General features: G+C 43.0%; 1 protein-coding gene across 6 annotated transcripts in view; it reads right to left on the bottom strand.

Moving 5' to 3' along the window:
* ACACA (acetyl-CoA carboxylase alpha) overlaps window positions 1-25,939 on the bottom strand; it is a 208,988-nt gene that overhangs the window by 173,309 nt on the left and 9,740 nt on the right. For 4 of the 6 annotated variants that reach the window (XM_078611906.1, XM_078611910.1, XM_078611908.1 and 1 more), the window contains exons 1-6: window positions 23,088-23,435; window positions 5,189-5,324; window positions 3,008-3,146; window positions 2,223-2,332; window positions 1,104-1,185; window positions 193-291 (exon numbers count right to left, since the gene is read on the bottom strand). In XM_078611906.1, coding sequence (XP_078468032.1) covers window positions 193-291; window positions 1,104-1,185; window positions 2,223-2,332; window positions 3,008-3,146; window positions 5,189-5,324; window positions 23,088-23,428 — 907 coding nt within the window. In that variant the 5' untranslated portion in view covers window positions 23,429-23,435. Of the gene's footprint in view, window positions 1-192; window positions 292-1,103; window positions 1,186-2,222; window positions 2,333-3,007; window positions 3,147-5,188; window positions 5,325-23,087; window positions 23,436-25,939 lie in introns of those variants that run through there. The other 2 variants (XM_078611909.1, XM_078611907.1) reach the window with 2 other exon arrangements.

Raw genomic sequence — 25,939 nt, 5'->3', positions numbered from 1 at the left:
CTGATGATGATTGCTTGTGTTGCAATCGAAACGTCGTATGCTAGTATTTCATTTATTATTTTATCTTTATACGTGACTTTACCGAAAGAACCAAAGAGTAATTCCTGCAGTCGCGAAAGCTGCAAATTAAGTTTCAGTGAGTAAACGGCCGCATCAATGAGAGTGTGTCCGTGTGTGTGCTCTGAAAGGTACCGAAGCCACTCCATGGCAGCGTGGGGATGTTGGCCGTCTGCGCCACAATAGACGATGCGATCTTGTCCCCAAGTGACCACATGGCCTGACTCGGAGGGCCTATTCACACAGAAGAGCGAGTGAGAAAAAGAAAGTTAGAAAAAAAGAAGGAAAAAAAGTAGATTAAGCATCAAAAACATATCTTATGCTCTGGCACATGTGATCATCAACATGCATATTTCATTAAAAAAAATACTGCACGTCCAGAAGCAAGAGAGAACATTTTTTCCCAGTACATTTCAAACTATGAATAACAAGCCATTGAGAGCGAGTTTGGGTGATTTATGACTTCATTAATCGATGAAAATTACCATGCAAAAAAGTATTTGCACTGTTTAATCAGTACCAAATGTGTCAACGGCGGGTGTCCTCAACACCAACTTACTTGACCAAAATATAAAGCAATAATATTTACATTTATGGAAAGTGTGCTGAGGCAGAATACATCGTTAGAATGAATGATGGCTGGTGGACGAGTCTGTTCACACAATGGCAGCCAAAGGGAAGAATGTGTCCAAAAAGATGATCACCACCGATATGTAGCAATTATATTAGTTGATGTGCAGGAGTGTGATGAGTTGTGACATTGCAGGACCACGACCAATTAATTGGCAATGATAGTGATTATGATGTTGATAATGCCATGGCTGCTCATGATAATGATTAGCGCTTTTGCAAATAATGGTCATGATTTCTACTATTGATAATGCCACTGATGATGATGATTGCGATGTTGAGATTAACTGCTGCTGCGACTAATGATGAAGATGACGGTCAATGTTGACCGATGATTATGGTGATGACGATCGCTGCTGCTGTTGTGACCGAAGATGACGAGGCATCATCTGCGTATGAGACCGACGGCACTGTACCCATGAAAGCGATGTCGTTCTTGTGCAGCAGCTCTGGAAGTTTCGGGTTTTCCGAGGCATGACCCCAGCCCGCCCACACCGCCTGCACACATCACAACAGCACAAACGTGACGCTCAAAATCCTTCACCACCACGACTACGACCACCGTCACCGCACGATATGCCATACAAACGGTGGTGACCCTCTTATGTGCATGAAAACTTTGCTTGCACTGGCTCACCATGACATATGGATCAGAAATATGGAATGTGACGAAGAAAATCGAAAAACTCAAATTTGTGCTAAGAAGTATGCAGAGACACTTGCTTGCCATTATACTGAGGAGCATTGAGGAGCACATTGCTAAATATAAATGTTGACTGTGAATAAAAGTAAGTGGGTGTGAACTGGACACGTCGCTAAAAGGAATGAGGGCAAGTGTTTAAGGCTAATATTGGAGCAGGAGCAGGAGCAAAATGCAGTAAATGTGGAGATGGGAGTTTTTAAATTAGCAGAAGCTTTATGGATTGCTACGTTGCAATATCGTGAGAGATGATAGTGGCTGGGGAAGGCCTTCATCCAGCAATTGAATGATTATGGCTGCTGATGGCAATGACAAATATTGCGCAAGAGGGATATTCTTATTTTCATGTTTCTTTACCCAGGAAGGCCTCACTTAGTCTCTTGACACTTTTTCAGGAGGATCCTGCCACATTTTTAAATCCTTTATATTAAGTTCGCTTGCTTGCTTACGACTCTGCAAATCTTTCGGTCGTTTTTTAACCCACTTCCCGTGATCCAATCGAGCTGACATTTTCCACACAGACTCGTTGTGCGTGACAATTCATATTCGTTAAATTTTTTTTCCAAAATTTGACACTTTTTAGGACAAAAATATTATATTTAATTACCAATTGCTTAATGGTGCAATGCAATCATCTGACCCATAGGTGGCAGCCATCTCAAGCCAGAGGACGAGAGGACTCTAGCCGCCACGCATATAAAGGATTTATAGTGAAAAACTTTGTTTTTACGGGTTATACTTGTTACAGTACGAGGTGATCAGGGAAATACATTGGAATTGAGTAATTGGGATGATGATGGTGATGAATATTGTGCACGAGGAGGATGAATGTTACCTGCACGGGGATGCGGCGAGCGATGTCCAGGATGAGCTCCACATTGGCGTAGTTATTGTTGTTGGCGCCGCCCGGAACAGGAACATAGTGGTCTGCCATCTTGATGTACTCTGTTGCGCACGCAATGTGCATGGCGGAGAACAAGTATCAGCACAAATCATATCAACATGGGAGGGAACATGTCTGAGAAGACATCCAACGTAAAGATGGAGCGATGCAATCAGATCCTGTTCAGGTGCTTGGTGGATGGTTGCATTGCAAGATCATGAATGGTGATGGCTAGGGGAGGCCTTCATCCAACAGTGGATTGATTATGGCTGATGATGATACGATTGCAGTTTGTATTTATAAAGCATGTAAATACATCTGCGTCTCAAGATGCTGTATAAACTTGTGGGGCATATGCTTCAAAGAGATCGGTGACAAAAGGAGACATATTTAGTCGAGCTGGAGCGGCGGAGCAGTGGTTCGTGCATGCTGGCCACTGAGCAGATGGAGAAATAAAATAAAATCATGTTCAGCTACTTGGTGAATTATTACATTGCAGGATTGTGAGAGGTGGTGGCAGTTTGGGGAGTCCTTCATCCAGCAGTCAATGAACCAAGGCTGATGATGATGTGATCATGATGAAATACGTTTAAAAAGGGACTCAATTACACTGCTGGCTTCACAGTCCAAATTCCCAGGCACACATTCTATTGCTGGACTTGGTTTTGCTTGAGGGCAACCAGGAGTGCCGCATGCCAGGACCGTACAGAAGAACCTTTGCTCGGAGGCAGCATCACCTGCATTGGCTTTAAGGTCCTCCGGTGTCACCATGACGACAAAGCGGATGGCCCGTTCATTACGAAACATCTCGTATGCCCAGCGTCGGATGGACCGCATGCATTTGACCGCTGCAATGCCATTGTTTGCGATCAGCACCTGCACAGACAAGAGTTTAGTAAAATGTAAGAAATTAATTTGAAGATGAACACCCTTCGCATAAGTGTTGCCAGTGTCACCTGCTCTACACGTAAATGAGTCTGGGATTCACATTGTCACGTGAAATTTATATTGGGTAAGGTGGGATCATATTGGGTAAGCTGGTTGATAATTATCGATATAATTTATTAATACTATGTCATTTATTGATCCAGGAAACCCTCACTAGGTCTCAAGGCACATGTTCAGGATGGTCATGCATTAAGAGATTTCTCCAGTTCCTATTTCAATAAGGATAATTTTGCTACACAACTCAAAGGTTCCGACATAGTACAATTCGGCTATATATATCTTCCAAATGCAACCACATTGTATACTAAAGTGGAATGGAGCTCAGTGGATTTAAAATTATCACAAATCTGAGTTATTTACCAACCCATGCCTTAAAAGTGCTGGATTAGGGGCATGCGCACTGTGCAGATCTGGAGTTAACAACAATGTAGTTCTGTAATCAGTAACGAATTGCAATCACAATGTAAAGTGGCTACGTACGGTGCGAAAAAAAGGTTGAACATACATACAACTGGAATTTCAGGAAACAATGCTGCTGTAATAGTATTTATAGTTCACCGCAGGACTGGCACTGTGCAACTTTGTACGTGTGATAAACCTTTAATATTTAATGATAAACCCGCATGCTCATGTACGCTGCAGGGGAATACTGCCATCACAAGGTTTTTACATTTCAAAGATTATTACAAAGAGTACAATAATAATATATTTTTTATATTTTGTTGTGTTTACGTATTTAAGTGTTGATACCAAAATACAGAACCATATGAGACTTCAGAAGTTTTACTAGAGCAAATACAATGACGCTATAGATAAACCGGCTGCTGTTACAATCATTTAGAATTTTCAACCACTTGCTCGAGGGAGCACAATAGTGATGAGCACTATACCAATGTTAGTCTGAGCAGGGGAGACACTTTTACATTTGACTGACTTGAATTCCATGCGGCTACACACAGCAGTGACGCACACAGCTAAACATTTTGGAGGCAGCACATTTTTTTCCTCCCACGTATACTCAAGTCAGAAATAGGTTTCTGATTTTATTTATTTTATCTCAGATGAAACGCCCTTTAAATATATTTGGTATTGTTTATCTTGATCCCAATTACATTGTAATAATCTTTTTTCACGTGGCGAGCAAACCAATAATGTTGGAATTGTCAGACGAAAATATGCTAAATTAAGTAAAAAGCCACATTTAATACAATGGCTATTTTTTGTGAATTGGTGACAGGTTGAGCCCATAAACTCAATTTGAACCCATGAACACAGTATACTCCCTGCCTTCATCAACCCAGCCACCTCTGTATGTATATTTAAAGACATTTCTTGGCGTTGGCCAAAACCAAATAGCCCAGAATGGGCCTGATCTCATTAGATCTCGGAAATAAGAGGGATTAAGCCTGGCTAGTGTTTGGATGGGGTGACCACCACACATGCCAGGTTGGCAAAGGGCAACTGTGGAGCTACGTTGTGGGCAAGAGGGTAGCACAGCAAATTTCATAATTGTACTGTACTCTTTACATTCGGTCATCTATGCTCCCTGCTTTTGCTATCCCCCACTGACCAGCATGGTGAAGTACAGTCAAATAATACTGCGTAGGTATGTGGGGTCGTGTTATATAGTTCTCTGATGCATTGTTGGGTTGTATCACGTGTTGTGCGGCATGAAATCTGACATTTTGCCCCTTGTGCTACTGAAATTAACTTCAGTTTAAATTTACTTCAAGCGAAACATCGTGCTGATCAAGCGGAACAACTCAAAAACACATCATTGAGCTGCATGTTCAAGTACTGTAACCCTAAGACCCTCACAGGCTTGAGGATGTCGTAATCTAGCAGTTGGGCTTGACAAAGCGCTGTACTTGTGTACATGTACTCGACACATCATTCTCACACTGGCGTCTTTGCTACTTAAGCTGCTGGATCTCTATCCCATCCCGGGGGGCCCCAGAGCCCTCCTTCACCTTCTCGATGACTCGATTTCCTCCGAAGCGCGTGACAAACTCGGCAGGTGAGGCCACGGTGAAATCGCGGTGCAGGTCCAGCTTTTTCCTCTCGCGGCCCTGCTTCACCAGGTGCAGGCCGGACATGCTGGGTCTGCTTGCACGCACCATCACACCCCGGCTTTAAGCTGGCGCAGCAATGCAAAATATTGTAAGTCCTCACTTAAAGTGTGGTATTCACACAACGCGTTTTCACTATAAACGCGGTTCTTCTATTCGGGAACACTTTTTGCGCACAAAGTAGAACGCGCCCCATTATAACACAGTTTGTGAGCAGTCGTTAACGATCTACTTTCTTCAGCTGCATGGCCAAGCGGTATAATACAGTACGCGGTATGATACAGTATGCGGAATATCCAGTACGCAGCTGCGTACCCTCAGTTCTTAATCTCGCCATCTTACTGTGTGTGCATGCATCGTATCTCGCCAAACTTTTTCATTACATTATTTATGGGGAAATTGTCTTCGCATAACGCGTTTTTCGCTTAATGCAGCACTTTTGAGGAATGCATCTACCGCGTTAAACGAGGAATTAGTGTTCAGGGTGGGCAATTTATATATATCCCACTGATATAATGATCATATTACTTCTAAACAGGTGATTGACTATTGTGAAAGCGATGGCCGATAACTCCATGTCTTACAAAGAAGGTGATTCAATAAGTGCACTGAGATAGGAGGGGAGACATGCAGAGGTTATGAAATGAAATTATGTTTTTTGTTTTCTTCCCTGCTATTATGTTTGTGAGTTATGTATAAATGGATGATCCTGAACATGAGTAAACTGTAATAAAGGTGCGTGTTTTTATACATTGGTAGCATGAAAAACAAAACAGTTTCTCTGCAGGACATTGAGTACAGTGTATTCGGCATTTGCTTGAACAAATAATTTTCTGGACTCTTTTCAACTTTACCGAGTCTCATCAGCAGGATGCGATCCGTTAAAATAATGTCTTTTTGAAACCTGATGCTATCAACGAAAATCCCATCCACAGAAGAAAAAAAATGCATCCTGGGAAAGCATAGTGAAAGTATTAACTCATTACATTTGCAGATTTAGCAAACACAAGCGTGTAACGTTCACATGAGCTGAAACATAAAATTGTCAAAAAGCGTACACTTTGGAAAAACTTACACATGTTATAGGCGAATGTGTCCTTCACCAGTGACACAAAAGCAATAGCGTTTATTTGTGCTGTACAAAGCAAGGGGACCACACGCGTTGTTGCATCTCAGCGATGGGGAGAAGCTGTGGCCACCGGATTTGAGTAACCTTGGTTAATGGCGACACGCGGAAATGGAGTTTGGGAAAAATCCTGGCTTCGTTCTGATAAAACAGTAAAAATTCTCAGGGACTCGGCAAATCATATCGAGCCAAGTAAAATATTTTGGAAAAAAAAAACTAAACTGCTAAACTGTTTATTTTGCAAGCTACGGAAAACATGAGTCAGAGAGAGGAATCGCTGACCTGCCAATGCACTGAGCGTGACAATCACCTGTGATTTATGGAAACAACGAACGTGAGTTGTACTCTTCTTATTTATTCATCGACCTCGAATATAAAGTGAATGATTTATCTGCACTTTGCTCCCTCTGTGACCTACTGTGAAGACTGCTGTCGTGTGCTTGCTGGGGTAAAAAACACAAAACAAGGGAACGACGTTTGCGTAAGAAAATACAAAAAACCTTTGCATTCCACGTCTGTTTTTAGAATTACCAAGTAACAACCTGGTAATGAGCACAGTAGATGGTGCTAATGTAAGCCAACCACCAGCACAAATGATAAACATTTAGCCAAATGGGATTTATGAAGGTTTGATTAAACAAATAAAAGCACTGCTTAAAATGTAGCAGTGAATTACAAGAAACAGCTGTGGTTTATGTACTGTTAGAGAGTAATTATATGGCTAAGGAGGGTGTCGAAGGGTGATAAAGCTTAACTAAAAGAAATAACGTCAGCAGACCTTTAAAAAAATACTATTGTCTAATAAAAAGTGTGAAAGTTGTACCAAAGGACGCTCAATTAATTTCATATACAGATTATTCATTTGATGGTGAGATCAATTTCCCTTCCAGCAACAGTCTGCCAAAAATTATAATTTTCTGGCCTCTGGTTTTTATCTTTCAGGTTATACCAGCAGGCAAGCCGAATATCTTTACGCAAAGGTATGACAAGACATGTTTTCTGTGCAAGTTCATGTCACTCCACCAGCCACACCTTGGTGAGGAATTCTTAAGAAAAATAAATGTTGACCTGACTTAAAACTGAAATGCACGTCATCGCAATCCCCATGAAAAACAGGCCACGCACACTATCCACGCATGAACGTCAAGCTGTTTTACAGGTACACACAATGATCCATCGATTCGAGGTTTAAAATCCGTTCCTGCACTTATCAAATCGTGAGTGTAATCATTTATTACTTATACATGGAATGTATATTATTTTCTTATGTATGACTTAGACTAATGAAAAACGAAAATGTACAAATGAGAGAAAAAAGGAAATAATACAAATGAGATCGGCAAAAATTCTATTAAAATGTTTTTAAATAAAATAAACCTGAATCAGACCATGCATTAAATTGCTGAGAAGGGAGAATCGTTACATCTTTACTGTTTACCAAATTACAGGGGAGCAGAGTCAGCCCTGCCCATGAGCCTTGTGGTTGTAGGGATCTCTTAAAGGGTCAAACTCACTTCGAGATAATGAAAATGTTTACCGAAGAGGACTAAATTCAGGACAAAACCGTATCTATCTACATGTTTGACCAAGGGTGGTAGAACTGGTCTTGGACAGGTCTGCCACTGATAAAATTAGCAGCCACCTATTGTCTGAGGTGTGATCAGAGCTGATTAAGCCAGGTGGGAGTAATTGAAGCCCCAAGTACAAACAGGCGAACTACCTCTAATCGTGAAGCAGATGAGGCAATGGTAGCTATCCCGCAAATATAAAGGGCTGGGCGAGCCAGAACAAGTAAACCCGTAAAAACAAAGTTTTTCACTCTAAATCCTTTATATGCGTGGCGGCTAGAGTCCTCTCGTCCTCTGGCTTGAGATGGCTGCCACCTATGGGTCAGATGATTGTCTGCCAGTATTAAGCAATTGGTAATTAAATATTTAATTTGTTTTCCCTAAACAGTGTAAAATTTTGGAAAAAAATTTTCACGAAAATTAATTGTCACACACAACGAGTCTGTGTGGAAAATGTCAGCTCGATTGGATCACGGGAAGTGGGTTAAAAAACGAGCGAAAGATTTGCACGGTCCTAAGCAAGCAAGCGAACTTAATATAAAGGATTTAAAAATATATTCGCCTGTGGAGGACGCGGGGATCGATCCCGCGACCTTTGGCATGGGAAGCGAGGGTGCTACCAACTGCGCTACTCCGCCACGGCCTGTGGAGGGCTTACGCTCTGGGCTCCTATACTGTGGCGTTCAGCCAAAGCCATGAATGAGTTCTATTTGAATAAATGTAAAATAAAATTTTTTTGCCTAAAAAGTGTAAAATGTTTGAAAAAAATTTTCACGAACATTAATTGTCACGCACAACGAGTCTGTGTGGAAAATGTCAGCTCGATTCGATCACGGGAAGTGGGTTAAAAAACGACCGAAAGATTTGCACGGTCGTAAGCAAGCAAGCACGCAAGCAAGCAAGCAAGCGGACTTAATATAAAGGATAAAAAAACAGTGCCCACGGAGGTGTCAATGCAGAGGATCGCAACAACAATCCAGCACCATCCGGATGCAACAGATGCTTTAAGAAGAACCAGTCTTTGAGGCTCTAAGTGAAACCGTGCACTCACTAGTGTGAGGAGAGGTCATTTGAGGGTGGAGGAGACCGTTAATTCAGGTAGGAACAATGTTCCACACTGCCCACCAGGGATTATTTGTCTGTCTGTCTGTCGTGCATAAATATATATATATAATTAAAACAGCTCTTTGATTGGTGGAGACCTACTGCCGGGTACGGAGAGAGGAGGGGCCTAAGGAAGGGGAGAGTCAGGAGAGGGGCCTGAGGGGGGGGGGATCAGAGGAGGGGCCTAAGGGAGGGGGGGTCAGGGGAGGGGCCTAAGGGAGGGGGGGTCAGGGGAGAGGCCTAAGGGAGGGGGTGTCAGGGGAGGGGCCTAAGGGAGGGGGGGGGTCAGGGGAGAGGCCTAAGGGAGGGGGGGTCAGGGGAGGGGCCTAAGGGAGGGGGGGTCAGGGGAGGGGCCTAAGGGAGGGGGGTCAGGGAAGGGGCCTAAGGATATGGGGGGGTCAGGGGAGGGGCCTAAGGGAAGGGGGGTCAGGGGAGGGGCCTGAGGATATGGGGGGGTGGTCAGGGGAGGGGCCTAAGGGAGGGGGGGGGGTAAGGGGAGGTGTCTAAGCAAGGGGTAGGGGCCGATAGTTAAGGGGGCTGGCTACCTGGCAGGCTGCCTGGCTACTTAAAGTCAAGTTATCTTTTATACAGGTAGGAACAACAGGTTCCACACTCCCCACCAGGGATTATTTGTCTGTCTGTCTGTCGTGCACGAATGCGCTGTCCAACCAAGTTCCTACCTGCCCACTCCGAAGGAACGTGTTTAGAGTGCCCGTGGGGGATCCTGCGGCAACACGGTGGAGGCGGGAGTGGAAGAGCACTTGCCCAGGAGCCCGAGTGCCCCCCGCCTTGGCGTGTTCTGCTCGCACAGCGGGCTAAGAGGAGGCCCAACGAAGCCGCGTGTGCGACGAAGAGTTGTGAGCACAAGCGAGAGTGTGTGTGTGCTTGCGGAGCGGTGTATTAGCGAGCACTGAGTAGCGGCTCTGACACCACCAGGTGGAGGGCGAGCACACGCAAGGTGGAACGGTGTCTGATCGCGTCGGGACTGTGACGACAGTAGTTGTATTACAGGTTGTGCCGATTCACTGCCATTCTGCGTTGTGGAAATTCCTCTGAGCTCTGGAATTAAACTGGACTCGGACCCCTACCTCGGCTCGACGCGTAATCTCGCACCGTGTTTCTGACGTCACACTCAATGGTATTTGTCTTGAACGGCGCTATTTTGAAATACCGTAATGATACGTGGTACGGCGGGCAAGGGTCGTTGGGTAACCCCCCCCCCCCGAAACACTAGTTCCGGATTATTGTGCCCGAGCTGGCTATAGCAATATACGAATCGAAAACCGATTATACTTTTTTACACTGTTGATGCAAGTGTAAAATTCGAAATTGTGCCATTGCAACTCAAATTTATGCTGACCGACTATTGTGACTTGAGAAAACACCGAGACGCTACTGTGACATTCACGAGGTAATGTACGTGGGCCGCCTTTTGTCCAATCTGCTGCTGGATCTCCCCACCATGCAGGTCATGGAGGTTATTTGTATCATTCTACAGCCATACTGGTCAATGCAGTATGAAGAAGTGCAGAGACGCGGCGCCTCAAAGAACCGTACGTGAACAATTGATTTTGCTCCACTGCACCTTGGCTGCCTACAACATAGTCCTGCAGCAGCCGATAACACCCGTTGTGCGTGGTGGTCACCCATCCAACAAGCACCATACAGATTCAACTGGTTACCTTCCAATGTCGAACGAAAATGGATGTATCCTGGGTGATATGGCTATAGGCATGGTGGTATAATTAATAACAATTTTACTGTGCTCTATTGCTCCACATTTGAACCAAAAATCGACAACACAGTAGAACGTAAACATTCCTTCAACGATATCAAAAATACTGATAAAAACCTGCATGTTGACTTGCTATGCAGTGCCGTGTACCTGGCATACTCCTTTAAGGCTGAATTATCCAGTGGTGTCGTGATAAACAAAACAGTGGTTAAGTTAACCTGTGGTAAATGCCATATTCCGTAAATGGGGAGGGAGTACACACCGTATGCCACAAATAAGTATGTAAACCACGTTCCCCCTATCATAAATTGATCTTGACATAAAACTGGAGTCGATACAGGGGAGGCGCAGGACTGGTTCCGAAATCACTCATCACTGATATCACCACTGATATGAGCTGTGGCTGGGAATCACTCCGATTAATGGGGTTGTAGCACTGCCTGCCAACACTATATACGACTATTTTACAGCAATGAAAATATACACCACTGTATTTTTCCCCATAAATGTCAAAAAACGATCTTTTTGTAGAATCTAGTTTCAGAAATGTGTATCACTTCTAGACGTGTACAAAAGTAGTGTTCTTTATTTGGGCAAGCGCTTAAGTGGTTACGACTGGAAGAGCTGGATGGAAATCGGATTATAACGCGTGAGCTCTGACATCTTTACAGGATTAGGCACAAATATTAAAAAACCTTATTAATACTGTACAGGATTTAAACATGCAACTACACGAAATTACCTGCATACCATCACCTATTGGTGTTCAAGTAAACAAACAGATTCACATGTAACTCAACAAGTACATGCAATATTCAAAACAATAACTCGTACATCTATAATTGATTAACTAAAACATAAAGTGCATTAAATGCCGGTAAACAAATATCTGGTCAATAATGCATGACATTGACTATTTAGACTTTGGTTTGGTTATGTGTTATTAAGTTAGCAAGAGGCTTGCTTGGCATGCAGCATGTACCAATGTCACGCAAAGTACAAATTTGTACAATGCTTATCTTTATGTATGTTCAACAACCGTGATAATCGGAGGTGTTTCAGTTTCGTATTAAAAGGTTTTTAAATCCTTTATATTAAGTTTACTTGCTTGCTTAGGACCGTGCAAATCTTTCGGTCGTTTTTTAACCCACTTTCCGTGATCCAATCAAGCTGACATTTTCCACACAGACTCGTTGTGCGTGACAATTAATGTTCGTAAAAAAAAATCCAAAATTTTACACTTTTTAGGACAAAAATGTTATATTTAATTACCAATTGCTTAATGGTGCAATGCAATCATCTGACCCATAGGTGGCAGCCATCTCAAGCCAGAGGACGAGAGGACTCTAGCTGCCACGCATATAAAGGATTTATAGTGAAAAACTTTGTTTTTACGGGTTATACTTATTACTCTTAAGCTTAACAGATTGGCCACATCTGCATCTATTTCAATACACAATAAAGGGACTCGGAGGTGAAGCCATGGCACAGCTGCTAGTGCAAAACACTCAACCCAGAGATGTGAGTAAGGTTCCTGACCACAGCTAACATCAGCTGTGAGTGATATCTGAACTCGTCTTGAGCTCCCCCTTCACACCCCACACTAATTGTCGTGATTAAGGTGTAACAAAAATCCCCATCACCAACATTCGGAGCCTTTCATCAAACAGTGAACTGACAAAGGGCTGTAAATTGCATAATTATCCATTACAAATGGGACTAACAAATAATGGAAATGCCTAAACTTTCAAATTCACTAAACTACCTCGCGACCCGAGGTGCACTGACATGTTTTATATATGTGGTTTCCCTGGCAGAATAAATCACAAACAAATTCTAAAAAAACAAGACTCTTACGTAACAATTCGCCGACTGATTTATCTGCTGAAACCAAGGGTCTCTCGGAAAGCATTGCAACATTCATGTCGGGATCCAGATAGTCAGGCTTGGATTAAGGTCATCTTGTGACCTCGCCAAGATCATATTTTGGGTCTCCTCCCACGGATGTTGTCTGTTACTACGCACACCCATACAAGCCTTCTGCAAGGGTCATGGACAATTTTAATGGCCTTCAAAGAACATGCAGGAATGGGGCTTCAAGAAAGTACTTGTTTTGGGGTTACACGCAAGTTAATTTGTGTAGAACACCGCAGCCATCTGAAACTTTACCATGCCCTGATGCGAACAACCCTCCAGCACTTGAAAATTAGGTTTTAAATAAGGATTTGAGTCGTTTACCCTCTGATTTGGCACTAAATGAATAAACTCAATTTTGAGCAGGTAAAAAGCAACATTACATTGAAATTGAAATTTAAAAAAATACTCTAGAATGGTTAATACCAACTTATGAGGTATGCATAAACTAGAACCTTGCACAACTGAAATGTTAATTTGAACTACTGTATAGAAATATGGTCCTGCATAAAACATTTTTACAGCTATTCTCATTTGATTTCTGGACATAGCAAAATTGCTACATATGTTATTACGCAATTCAATGTAACATCTATATTTAATTTACTATAGTCCTTTGTCAATCCACTGCTGAATGAAGGCTTTCCCATGCTGTCATGGTCGTTTTTTTTACCATACTTCACATAGGTCAACGGACGTAAAATTCAAGTGTACAGCTTATCTGAAGAGCGGCAGCCCTCATTTGGTGAAGTAGAAGCAACAATTAGAAATATTTCTACTCTGGATCACATTGACACTTGGCAAAAAAAACTTCACTACAGAGCAGATGCCCAAAGTATTAATGTGGGAACAGCGATCCCATTAGGGTGCGTAACTTGTGCATGAGAAAATAAACTCCAGCTCACGATCCAGTCAAGAATACGGCCAATTGACATCTCCACTTTTATGTGCCAACTCAGCCAGAGATGTTGTCACGCGTTTCAATTCTCGTGAGTAAAAACAAATACAAAGGCAAGGAAACGGATGGGATAGCCAAATTTACATCCCGTCCAAGGGGCACAGCAGCGCGATGCATTTTGGTTGTTGACAATTAGTTGCAGCGAGCCATCAAGAGGCAGTGATAGAGAAAATGTCGTATCTAAGTCTTCCCATGGGAAGAGGGGGCAAGTGTACATCCATTAGCTCAGTCAGTTGCCACAGAAAGCCAATGAACTCAGTGTCATTACCCACCTAATACATTGCCAAATAAATGTAATAAAACCTGAATTAAATTCAACTAGGATAATAAACATGGCTGTATGTTCTACAGCAACATAAATTCAATCATTTAGCAATTTCTACTGAAATAAATATGTATTACAGTATTTATGTTCATTCCTTGTCATAACTTATTGCCATGAATGTAACATTTTGAGAGATTTTTTTGGGGGGGTCTGGTTGGGTAATTACATGTTATGCTAATACAGTGACACTAGTACAATTTTTATATGTATAAACTTACCATGAATGTCAACTTTTTATGTGCCCTGTGATTCACATTACAAGGCCCGACAAATTGGCTATACATCACTGCACGATGTCACACTTAAACATGCACGGATCTCGACAAAAAATTCAATCTTGGGATTTCATTGAGTGTGGCCGGAGCAATAAAATAAGTGGGGATTTTTTTGGGTGCATTAAAAAATATATATTTAATAACGATAAACCCCCACGTTGATCAATGCACACTATTTCATTAATAAATACATCTGAATTAAACTGCGATATTTCGAGAATAGTGGAAATTAGTATTCGCTGTGGTGCTTATGGAGGGACCATGAACCCTGAAGGAGGTGGAGGGGGGGTGGCTTTAACAAAAACTCCATTCAGAGCAGTAGTGGTTAGTGGTGGCCCTCGTTCCTTGTGGAGTTACAATGGATCCAATCAATGATGCCAGACCTTAAGAGACAATCCTCGAGTTTGCAAAATATGTTTTAGTATTGAAACACAGGCTTTAACAAGACAATGCCCCAGTGAAATCTTAAGTGCTGACAGGAATGTGGAGCAAAAGAACAGACTGACAATTATTCACCATTGTCATTGTTTATCACTACCTTTTGCCTGTCCTCTCGGCTCTACGGAAATTAGGAGTGCAATGATGCATCAATACCAAAACATGAACAGGCACAGAAAATGGAACAAAAGTTGAATAGTGTGCAAAGAAGCATGGAGAAATGAATACTGGGAAATACACAAAGACAGAAAGAGACACGTGGATAGAAGAACTAATGCAGATAATAGCATACTAGCATAGTAGTATGCTATTATTTAATTTATTATTTTATCTTTATACGTGACTTAACCGAAAGAACCAAAGAATAATTCTTGCAGTCACGAAAGCTCCAAAATTGAGAACTAATGCAGATTTGACATGTAATAATGACTTAAGGAAATTAAGTGGGCTTGGGCAGAACACATCACTCGAAGGGTTGATGGTCGATGGATAAGACTGATGATGGAACGCACCCAAGAAGACAATTCACAGACAGTGATTACATGAGTTTCTGCAGAAGTGGGATGAATTCTGGCATTGTAGGACTAATAAATGGTGATCATTTGGGGAGGCCTTCATCTACCAGTTGATGCAGCATGGTAGTAATGATAATGATCAAGTCCATTTCTAACCAAAGAACCCCTCTCAAAAGGTCTACGGTGAACTTTATTAAATTCAATGCAAAACATTGCAGGCAACAATGACAGTCTAATCCTATCTTACTCTTTGGTTCTTTCGGTAAAGTCACGTAGAAATAATTTAATTTGAGAGAGAGACAAAACACAGACACGGAGACACACGGACAGACACACAAGCAGAGAGACAACACAGAGACACCGAGAGAGACACACAACATAGATACATCCTATCGAATTACTGTGTGCAACATGGCACTTTATATGACAATATCTGCTGATGTTTTTCATGATCCAGTTACATGAGTAATATAAATGTATGGGAATGAAAACTATAATTGTAGTCAATTATAGTATTATTGTGTTATAAATTGTGGGTGATAACCATAGATTGATGTATCAAAGTTATTATTGCGCCCATGACTACATTATTACCGCACTATACTATCACTAGTTGGCCTGTGGCCGCATCTCTAGAATTATTTTACTGCCTGCTGTACTTATTTGATGCTATGCTTTCATTTCCTTGAATGAGCAGGGAAGTACTTAAATGAAGCACTTCTCTTCATGCGGAATTGTGGTGCGGTTTAAGTCGCTGTAATTTCTTCACAGTTGCTATTTTATTAAGAGGTCACTTATTTGGATGTCCGCTTTAGGCCTCATCCCTTCCTGCTGAGGCTCTGCTGCTACCCCCCGATTGGGGCTTGTTTTAAAGGCACTGCAGCTTTCTTTTTGCCATGAGACTTCTTGCCAACTCTGGGCTAAAGCAAGTTGCTGAGGGGGTAGCGTACATGTCAACCCCAAAGAGTTCAAATCAGCGAGACTCCCCCCCACCCCACTAAAAAACCTTTGGAAAACCCCACGTAACTGGGGAAGAAACTCCAAGAAATAAGGCAAGGGCCGGGGGGGGGGGGGGAGTTACAAAAAAAAAGTTTGCGTTGCAGCAATAGGCTTAATGTACATCACTTAGTGAATGCTCCTACAGTAAATAAGTGAATAAGAGTTGTGATTAGTTTCACACTTTAAAACTTTTAAAGCCAGTGGGCGAGGGCCGAGTGTTATTTTCAGGTAAACAACTAAAATACGTGAATTCATTGCATGTCTGTGAGAAACAATAAATTGTGAAAACCGTTAGTATCAAGGGAAATCCTTGAGACCTGTTTGGGATAGTGGTGGGGGTTGTGGTCAGCAGTGATGGACATGCAGAGTAGCTAGGGGTGGGGTGGCTTCACGACGACTACCACAATTCCCGCTTAGAGCAATATTATTACTGATATTCCTACATAATACACGAGCATAATATGACTTTGATACCCCCCCCCCCATCACCTACACATTCCACAAGTAGTGACGAATCACATATCTGCATTTTCCATAAATATGCTAAATCAATCTGTTGATATGCAAATTCCTTTGTCAAGGCGCCCTCCTCCTCTAACCCAGCTTAAATATACGCTGCCAAGCTTGGTGATGTTCATTCAGATGCTGTCTTTCCGACAGCCCTGTTCTTCACCTGAGGACGGCTGCTTGCGTTGTGGCCGAAACGTCGTGAGAATTGTATTTTATTTTTATTATTTTATTATTTCCCTTCTACGTGACTTTACCGAAAGAACCAAGAAGATTAATCCCTGCAGTCACGAAAGCTTTAAATCGAAATTTGGATTAGTGTTATTACTTTCAGAATGTTGTCTTTTCACTGCTGGATGAAGGCCTTTCCCCTGTGTCTGTCTTGGGGGTTGTTTGACCGTACTTTACCATGCTGGTCAGTGTAGAATGGTGAAGGCTGCCCAGAACCGCTTCTGATATCACTCAGTCGGCAAACCATTGCACAACCACAGTGCAGGTGGGTTAGCACACTGCACTATGAACCCAGTGACCTGGGTTTGATCCCAGTCAGAGGAGAATGATAACTTAACTGGTTCTTGTACACATTGACCAAACTGGACTGATAAATGTGGTGAAGCATGGTCAATTAACGACCATGGCTGACAAGGAGTGGGAGGCCTTGATCCAGCAGCGGATTGACAAGGGATGGTAGATAATGGCGTTGTGTTGAAACAGCCTCACAATAAATGTGGCCAGATTCTCTGTCAGAAGTGACATGTAAAAAGGCTGGCCCTATGATGTCAGAATGTGGCAAGAATTTTGGCTTAGCGCCCAAAGAGACAGAACATGCCACAGACCAAACCTATTACAGCTGATTGTTACTTGTTCAAAGGGGCTGGATACCTGCCAGATAAAGTACTCCACACTATAGGACCATACTCACACCACAAATCTTCTCATATTCAGGGGCTGTCGTCCTTAAGTCAACCCACCCACGTGGACACCACATGCCACTTTGCCACCACATGCCACTTTGCCAAAATGATGGGATTAACATAAATAACCCACAACGCAAGAAAAACAGTATGCAAGAACACGAGCAACATTAGTTTTCATTAAAAGATGTACAGTGCAACTAACATGAGTAAGCTTTGGGGTTAGCTCAACCTATGGACATTTTCCATTGGCTCGGTCAAGACAGAGTGATCCACCAACTTTATATGGTCTCTTGCTGACATGCCAATTGCCAGAGGTGTGGACTCGAGTCATGTGACTTGGACTCGAGTCAGACTCGAGTCATGAATTTGATGACTTGCGACTCGACTTGGACTTGCATAACAATGACTTTGTCCCACCTCTGAGATGTGGACTCGAGTCATGTGACTTGGACTCGAGTCAGACTCGAGTCATGAATTTGATGACTTGCGACTCGACTTGGACTTGCATAACAATGACTTTGTCCCACCTCTGCCAATTGCACCCATTATATCATTTGTCAATAACCAAATCACCCAGATATCAGAAGCTAAGGAGGATTGCGCCTGCAACCACCGTATATCATTTATATGGTTATGTTGTGAGCAGCAGAGTTCCAGTGTAGAAAAATCGATTATCGTACTGTTCCACATCTATGCTCCCCACCTTCACCAACTGAGCTGACCATCACGATAAACTGTGGTCAATAATCCCCTTAACATGTATGGCATGAGGAGGCTATCATCCAGCAGTGTAAATTAACTGTACTACAGTATTCTAATTTCTACACTCAACCTGAGCCTCATGCCTTTCCAATCAACATACAATGTTTACCTGGTGTGGTGTGTCGAAACGAGCAATTGTACGTGTGAAATGTTGGTAACACCCACCCAACGGAGTTGCTTTTGTGCTTATAGGCGCTTGCTAGTACAACTTTCTCCGAAGGACTAATGTGTGTCCAAGCTGTTTGTGCAGGATATGGTGACTCAACCAGAAAAAATAAACACTAGGTGTGATGTGTCAATACTGGTGCTCTATGGACTACTGTACAGGCACAAATGCAGCAGAGCAATTGTACTACCATAACAGATGCTAAGAGTGCTTTGCCTGACAAGGTCAACATATTTTTGTGTGTCTTCAATATCCATGATATCTAACCAGCCTTAAACAATAAAAACTAAAATTTTGAAATGTCTCATTGCGTATAGATGTACACTATTTCGCTTCAGACGTGCAAGCTAGGACTTTGGTGCAAGACTTAAGCCCTTTTATAAAGCAGTATTATGCATACACATTTATGCTGCAAATTTACTGAACACCCTGTTACGGCCACACACAAACCATTATCAATTAATGAACAGCAGAAAAATTGGCATTTTCAGCTATAACAATACCTGTACGGCTCCAATTAAATAAGTCATACACATTAGAATTGATCTTTGTACAGATACTTAATATGACATGAGCATCTATAATTCCAGGTGTGAGGATTAAAAATAATATCGTTTTGACTGTCATGCCAAAATCTTATAGCAGAGATCCTGAGAATGTCTACCCCCTGCTGTTTCAAGGATAAGGACAATTGAAGGATTTTTTTAAAATCTCGTTAAAAAATATCTTATGCAGGCAGTTTTCTAACACATGGTAGCCACACTGTAAAATTTCAAAACGGACCGTTCATCTCATGACATGACACCATTGCCAAATTGGAACAAGTTGGAAAAAGAGACCAAAAAAAAGCAAAGGACATGAGCTTCACATCAGCATGTTAAACGTACATTGTCCTCTTTTGACCAAGCATCCTAATATTCCCTTGCGTAACCTTTTCACCCACATACATTGTAACAATATACGTACGGCTCTATTGCAACCTACCACAAAAGTTAATCTTGCAACATGCCACGTCTGTTCTGCCTGCTAGTATAAATGATCGAGTGGACTTTTGCAAGCACTGTGAACACGAGGTTTACAACACATGTTTAATTTGCACAGTTTATTGTTACCACTGTGGCTGATTAACTCTCAAGAGATTGCAAAACGTACGTATTGCGCTAAAATATAAAATTATTACTTCAATCACAAAATGCACAGCAGCCTAAATTGGGTCACCCCACATTACTGAAGCATCATGCCATGATCATACATTTTATATTATAGCAGTAAATTTATATCCTTGCGAAAAGGTCAAAGTACTAACCATATCTAATGCAACATACAGGGTCCCATTGTAAAAGAGCCATTCACAGCTCGATACAGACAATATGATAACAAAATAGATCTATTTACAGTATGTGTTTGTTCTAAATCGTAAATAATTATCATTTATTTCAGTGACTCGTCCATTGGTTGCTGTCAAGCTGCAATTACTTCTTTGAATAGCAATCTATTATTCTTGATTGTTCATACATATACACAGCAATGTGAAAACGTGGCCAATTTTATTTCCAAAATCATGCATATTTTTTCCTGTCAAATTAAAATGGATAACACTGTGTAACAATTTTTTTTTGTTCCTGGGTAGTGTTATTTCCTAATTGCTTATGTCTCGAAAGTAGAGAAAATGGCTATTATTCCCCACAAACTTTGCTTTTGTGACCAGGGCAGTGATATTTAGAAATTTACCTATTTTCCAGAACATTCCAGATAGATTCAGTGCTGAGTAAACTTGGAGTAACTTCTCAAACATTCTAGAACTTTCCAATAATATAAATAGTATAAATACAGGGTCCTTAAGCCCCCCAGTTCAGTTTAGTTCCAGCTGCCTAAGTGGATATATATCTGCCTTTTTCTGAGATGGCATCAAGAGGCTGCAAGCATCCGGCAGACGCATTTTGCTATGTCTGCAGCCAATGTATCAAGACAAGAGCAAAAAAGTACTCTGTGAAAGCATCTGCTAAGATGTGTGAGGCCTGCAAGGCATATTTCGGCATGCCTGTCGGGGATCAAGAGAAACCCTGGGCACTTCATTTCACCTGTGAGCAATGCAAAACTCTGGAAGGTAAAATGGACAATTGTTGCTCAGAATTTTACGTTATAAAATTTTTAAACAAAATTTTTGTAAAAGTTTTTAATTTTTAAATGTTTTACAATTTTCAATGTTATTGAAAAAATATATAATATAAGAAAAATCTTGCGAGAATCTCTTACACATTAGTCATGGGTGAAATAAATATACTTTGTAGGATGGTATAGAGGGGAAAAGACAGCCATGAAGTTCGCTATTCCAAGAATTTGGTGGAAACCCACTGACCACTCAAGCAACTGCTACTTCTGCATGGTGAACCCTTCCAAACGTATGACTGGCAAGAATGCACCTGCTATCACGTATCCGGACCTTCCTATATCCATCGCCCCGGTGCCACACTGCCATGAGCTCCCCGTACCCACTCCTCTGGGGAGAGAGCAGCCTTCTTTAGAAGAGAGCAGCAAGTCAGAGAGCGAGGAAGATGTTGTAGATCGAGATGACAATTTCAGAGGTGGAGCTGAGGAGAGAAACCCATACTACCCCAACTTAAAAGACCTCAACGACTTGATCAGAGATATTGGTCTCACTAAGTCCAATGCCGAGCTTTTGACATCTCGGCTCAAGCAGTGGAACTTATTGGATAAAAGTGTGCAAGTTGCAGATCAGAGGAAGCGTCACCAACCGTTTTGCAGCTTGTTCACCCCGTCAACATGGGCTCTGCTTCTGCCACAATGTGACCAGTCTGTTCGAGGCAATCGGAATCGCCTGTAACCAGAATGAGTGGCGCCTCTTCACTGACAACTCATCAAGGAGCCTCAAAGCCGTGCTGCTCCATAATGGTAACAAGTACCCGTCTCTTCCCCTGGCTCACTCGGTGCACCTCAAAGAGGTTTACAACAGAATCAAGACCTTGCTCGACGCCTTGAACTATGATGAGTATGGCTGGGAGGTCATCGGAGACTTCAAAATGGTGGCATTCCTGATGGGTCTCCAAGGCGGTTTTACCAAGTTTCCCTGCTATCTTTGCCTTTGGGACAGTAGGGACACCAAGGCGCACTATCACAGGCGGGACTGGCCAAAGCGGACCGAGTTCTCTGTGGGGAGGAACAACGTCAAGTGGGAGCCACTGGTGGACCCCCGGAAGGTGCTGATGCCACCACTGCACATCAAATTGGGCCTTATGAAACAATATCAAAACTGTAGATAAGGAGTCGGCAGCCTTCAAGTACCTTCAAGACTTCTCCCCTAAGCTGTCTGAGGCAAAGGTCAAAACCGGGGTCTTCGTCGGACCACAGATAAAGAAGATCCTGGAGTGCACTGAATTCCCCAAGAAGCTCACTAATAAGGAGAAACCGGCTTGGAACAGCTTTGTCGCAGTGGTTCGTGGCTTCCTGGGCAATCACAAGGTCGAAAACTATGTGGAGCTGGTTGAGACTCTGGTGGAGAACTACGGCACAATGGGCTGTAGGATGTCCGTCAAAGTCCATATCCTTGATACTCATCTTGATAAATTAAAGGAAAACATGGAAGCGTACTCGGAGGAGCAAGGTGAGCACTTCCACCAGGATATACTGGACTTTGAACGCCGTGACCAAGGACAGTATAACGAGAACATGACGGGAGACTACATTTGGGGGCTGATTCATGAAAGTGATTTACAGTATAATCATAAATCTCGAAAAACTACTTGCTTCTAAATCTTTTGTAGTCATTTCCGGATTACTTTAGTATAAATACAGGATATTTTTGATTCATGTTTTTTTTTACTTTATGTGAACGAAAAGACATTCGTCAGTTTTCTCATTGAAAATAGGTACATTTCAAAATATCACTGTCCTGGTCACAAAAGCAAAGTTTGTGGGGAATAATATCCATTTTCTCTACTTTTTTGGCATAAGCAATTACGAAATAACACTTACTACCGCGGAACAAAAATTGTGTTACATAGTGTAATAATTGTTGAATACATAACTGAAACTTTTGCAACTGGAAAATGTGACTATAGGGTTAAGGTTAGCATATGTTATATTTTAATAAAAAGCCATTGACTATGAACCCCATATACATTTGTATTTGTATATACATAATGTAGACGGAGCGGCAGAGTTATGGTGCAGTGGTTTGCTCATTGTGCTATGAATCCAAGAGTGGACATCAGCTGGCTAACATCAGTAGTGATATTTGAACCCGTCCTTTGACCAGTGTAGTGCGGTATGGTCAAGCAAACTCCACAACCGACACGGTGTAGGGGGGAGGCCTGATAAAAAAAATTGCTTCAGATGGTCAACAGATCGTTATGTTTCTCTTCTTCCTGTCTTGCAGTTCTGCAATGTCATATTTCATCATCACAGCAAGCATTAGCAACATAACAAGCATCATCATTAACATAACAAGCATCACACAGACACGGGCCATACCTGATTTCCAGAGGGATGACTGAGTGGGAGAGCGCGCAGCCCAAGTCAGGAACAGAGTCCGAACCGGAGCCCGAGGAGGTGGGGGTAAGCATGCCGTCAGTCTCGTCTGGCAGGGCTTGGAAGTCGGAACTGGATGCCTCATCATCGTCCGAGCCCTCGCCGGGGCCGCCGATGGTGAAGAGCGAGTGTTGGGTGTCGCCGTCGCTGTGTTGCGGTTGCGAAGGGTCCTCGCAGTCGCAGTTGGTGGTTCCAGCGGGGGCGACCGGTGGGCCGCCTTGCGACGGCTCGGCCTCCGCCATCACCACGCCAATGACGTACCTGGTCAGTTGGTTTGCACCCATCAGTTGTCTCGACCAAAAGATATATACCAAGGGCACGCATCAGTCAATAATTCCTACTCTGCTCTAAAAGCCCCCACTCGAAGGCCATAAGCAACAATAGATGGGGCGGATGATGGGCATGTTGATAATGATTGACACTCATGACAATGAACTGTATTTGTGGCCAACCATTGTTATGGCAAATGTGTGATGATGAGAAAAATATATAGAAATGCCTCAAGACCGTAAGCAACACTTTATGGGGTGGACGAAGTGCACTTGTGAAGATGTATATTATGGTGATGGTGCAGTGCTGGTGGATATCAATCACGATCATGGTATGACGATGGTGATCATAACATTGTGCTTTGAAATAAAGTGAACCGGAGAAAGTGTTCGCGGTTGTTTGAGGCAATGGTAACGGTAGGAACTCTGCTTTTTGAAAACACGTGGTGGACAACGATTGCAGGTGGTGGACAATGCGCAGATGATGTTGAAGTCGGCGTTCTAAGTGTTAATTGGCAACAAAGACAATGTAAAAATTTACTGAGATTATTCTGATTGGGTTGCAATTAAGAGTTACCACCTGCCTTCATTATCCTAGTAACATCCTAATTTTGAGGTAACTGTCATGGTAAATCTAGAAGGCTTCCCAGAACAATGAAAACCCTGCTTTTTAAAAATAAGTTACAGGGAGTTCTCCCCATCTTTTTACATTGTGAAATATTCTTCGAATGATATATGCCGGTGGTTACCTCATCATTTGCAACCCTTGTCGCGAAACCTGTCGCTGACACAGTTGTGTGATCGTGAAGTAGCAAAATGACCTATGCCAGATTCAACCTAAGACATTTAAATCGCTATTACTCTTTATGAAAATGTAAACAATGGTGGTTATATGCTGCTGCCGCCCCCAGAGTTGTGTTCATGCCAATGTCTGACGTGGTTATGGGGTTGGTCATTGAACGAGCGCGCGTCAAAAGGTGACGACAGCACAGGTGTTGAGGAGCTGGCGACGACTCACTCAGAGACGGAGGTGAGGTTAAGGGCGTTATTTATAAATGTGTCGTAACCCTCCACCACCCGACACGGCCAATCAGCAAAAAAAGTGTCACGTTGACAAAAGACAACTAGTTCACTGCTTTAGCCCACCGGTGTGTTGAAGCGTGAAACCACAACATTTACAATTTTTGAGTACGACGTTTCGCTGGTAATTGCATCCAGCATCATCGGGCAATTACCAGCGAAACGTCGTACTCAAAAATTGTAAATGTTGTGGTTTCACGCTTCAACACACCGGTGGGCTAAAGCAGTGAACTATTTGTCTTTTGTCAACGTGACACTTTTTTTGCTGATTGGCCGTGTCGGGTGCTGGAGGGTTACGACACATTTATAAATAACGCGATCTAACCCAAAAACGTTAGATTATGAATAATATTGGTCGCGAAAGCCTACGTGTTAAACTGAGGTTAAGGGCTTTCGCCATTTATTAAGGGCTACACAAGACACGGGGGGAAGGGGGGGGGGGTGAACCACTTCCCAGGGGTTAGGGGTCCCGGGCTCGGTCCCACTGGGTCCCAACACAGCCGGCTGGCCCGTGCCGCCTCCTCTGCGCCGGCCGTGGGATCATCCAACACGGGTATAGCACAGCGCCATGTCCAGCCCTGGCGCTGTGCTATCTCCACTATCCCTACCCCAGAGGTCCCAGTTGGGTACCCGATACCCGTACCCTACCCGATACCCGGCCGGGTAGCCGGGAATCGGGTAGGGTACGGGTATCGGGTACCCGTTTGCGACCCTGGTGCGGCCGGATACGGGTAAGGAATCAAAACCTCTGCTCTACCCTCTTGCCCCTGACTCCCCGTTTCACCCTCTCTCGAACCTTGACTCCAGCTAGGAACCCGCTTACGTCACGGGGTCCCCCCTGTGACGTCATGTGCGCTGTCCAGCGCGCGTGACCCCACGTCCCGTGACGCCATCGCACCGGACAGCGCACATGACGCCACCACCACTCTCTTCTACTCCTCTACACAGGTAATAATAACACGGTCAAAGTGGACAGAAAACGATCATGCCATTGCTTTTCAGTGTGTAAACAGCATGACCCCGTTTGAATCATGGCAGTGACGGACACACATAGGGAGGGGGGAGGGGAGAGGGATAAATCATTTTTTTTCAGGTGAGTGGAATTCTCAAAAAATGGATGATGGATCACAATCCATTCAAAATGTTGACGACTCTGTGTGACACCTGTCATCAACACAATGGATAACGTGGAAACCATATAATAATAATAAAAATAAATAAAAAACCCCACCGCAAAATAAATCACGATAATAAATGGTGCGCATTCTCTCGCATGTAAAAAAAACAATGCACTTTGAAGGCGCACCTGAGGAGGGCATAAAGCGCCGCCATGATGTAGGCGGCGTAGAGCGCGAGCATCGTCGCGGGCGGCGCGCGCCGCCTCACGCAAAAATGGCGGGAAACGAAGCGCGCGCGCGCGCCACCGCAACACGGGGCGGGAGTGGC

Source organism: Lampetra planeri, chromosome 37 (genome assembly GCF_965212315.1).
Source record: "Lampetra planeri chromosome 37, kcLamPlan1.2.h2, whole genome shotgun sequence".
NCBI classification, from domain to species: Eukaryota; Metazoa; Chordata; class Hyperoartia; order Petromyzontiformes; family Petromyzontidae; genus Lampetra; species Lampetra planeri.
Note: the sequence above shows the minus strand (reverse complement) of the source record. Positions and strands in the feature narration are given on the sequence as shown.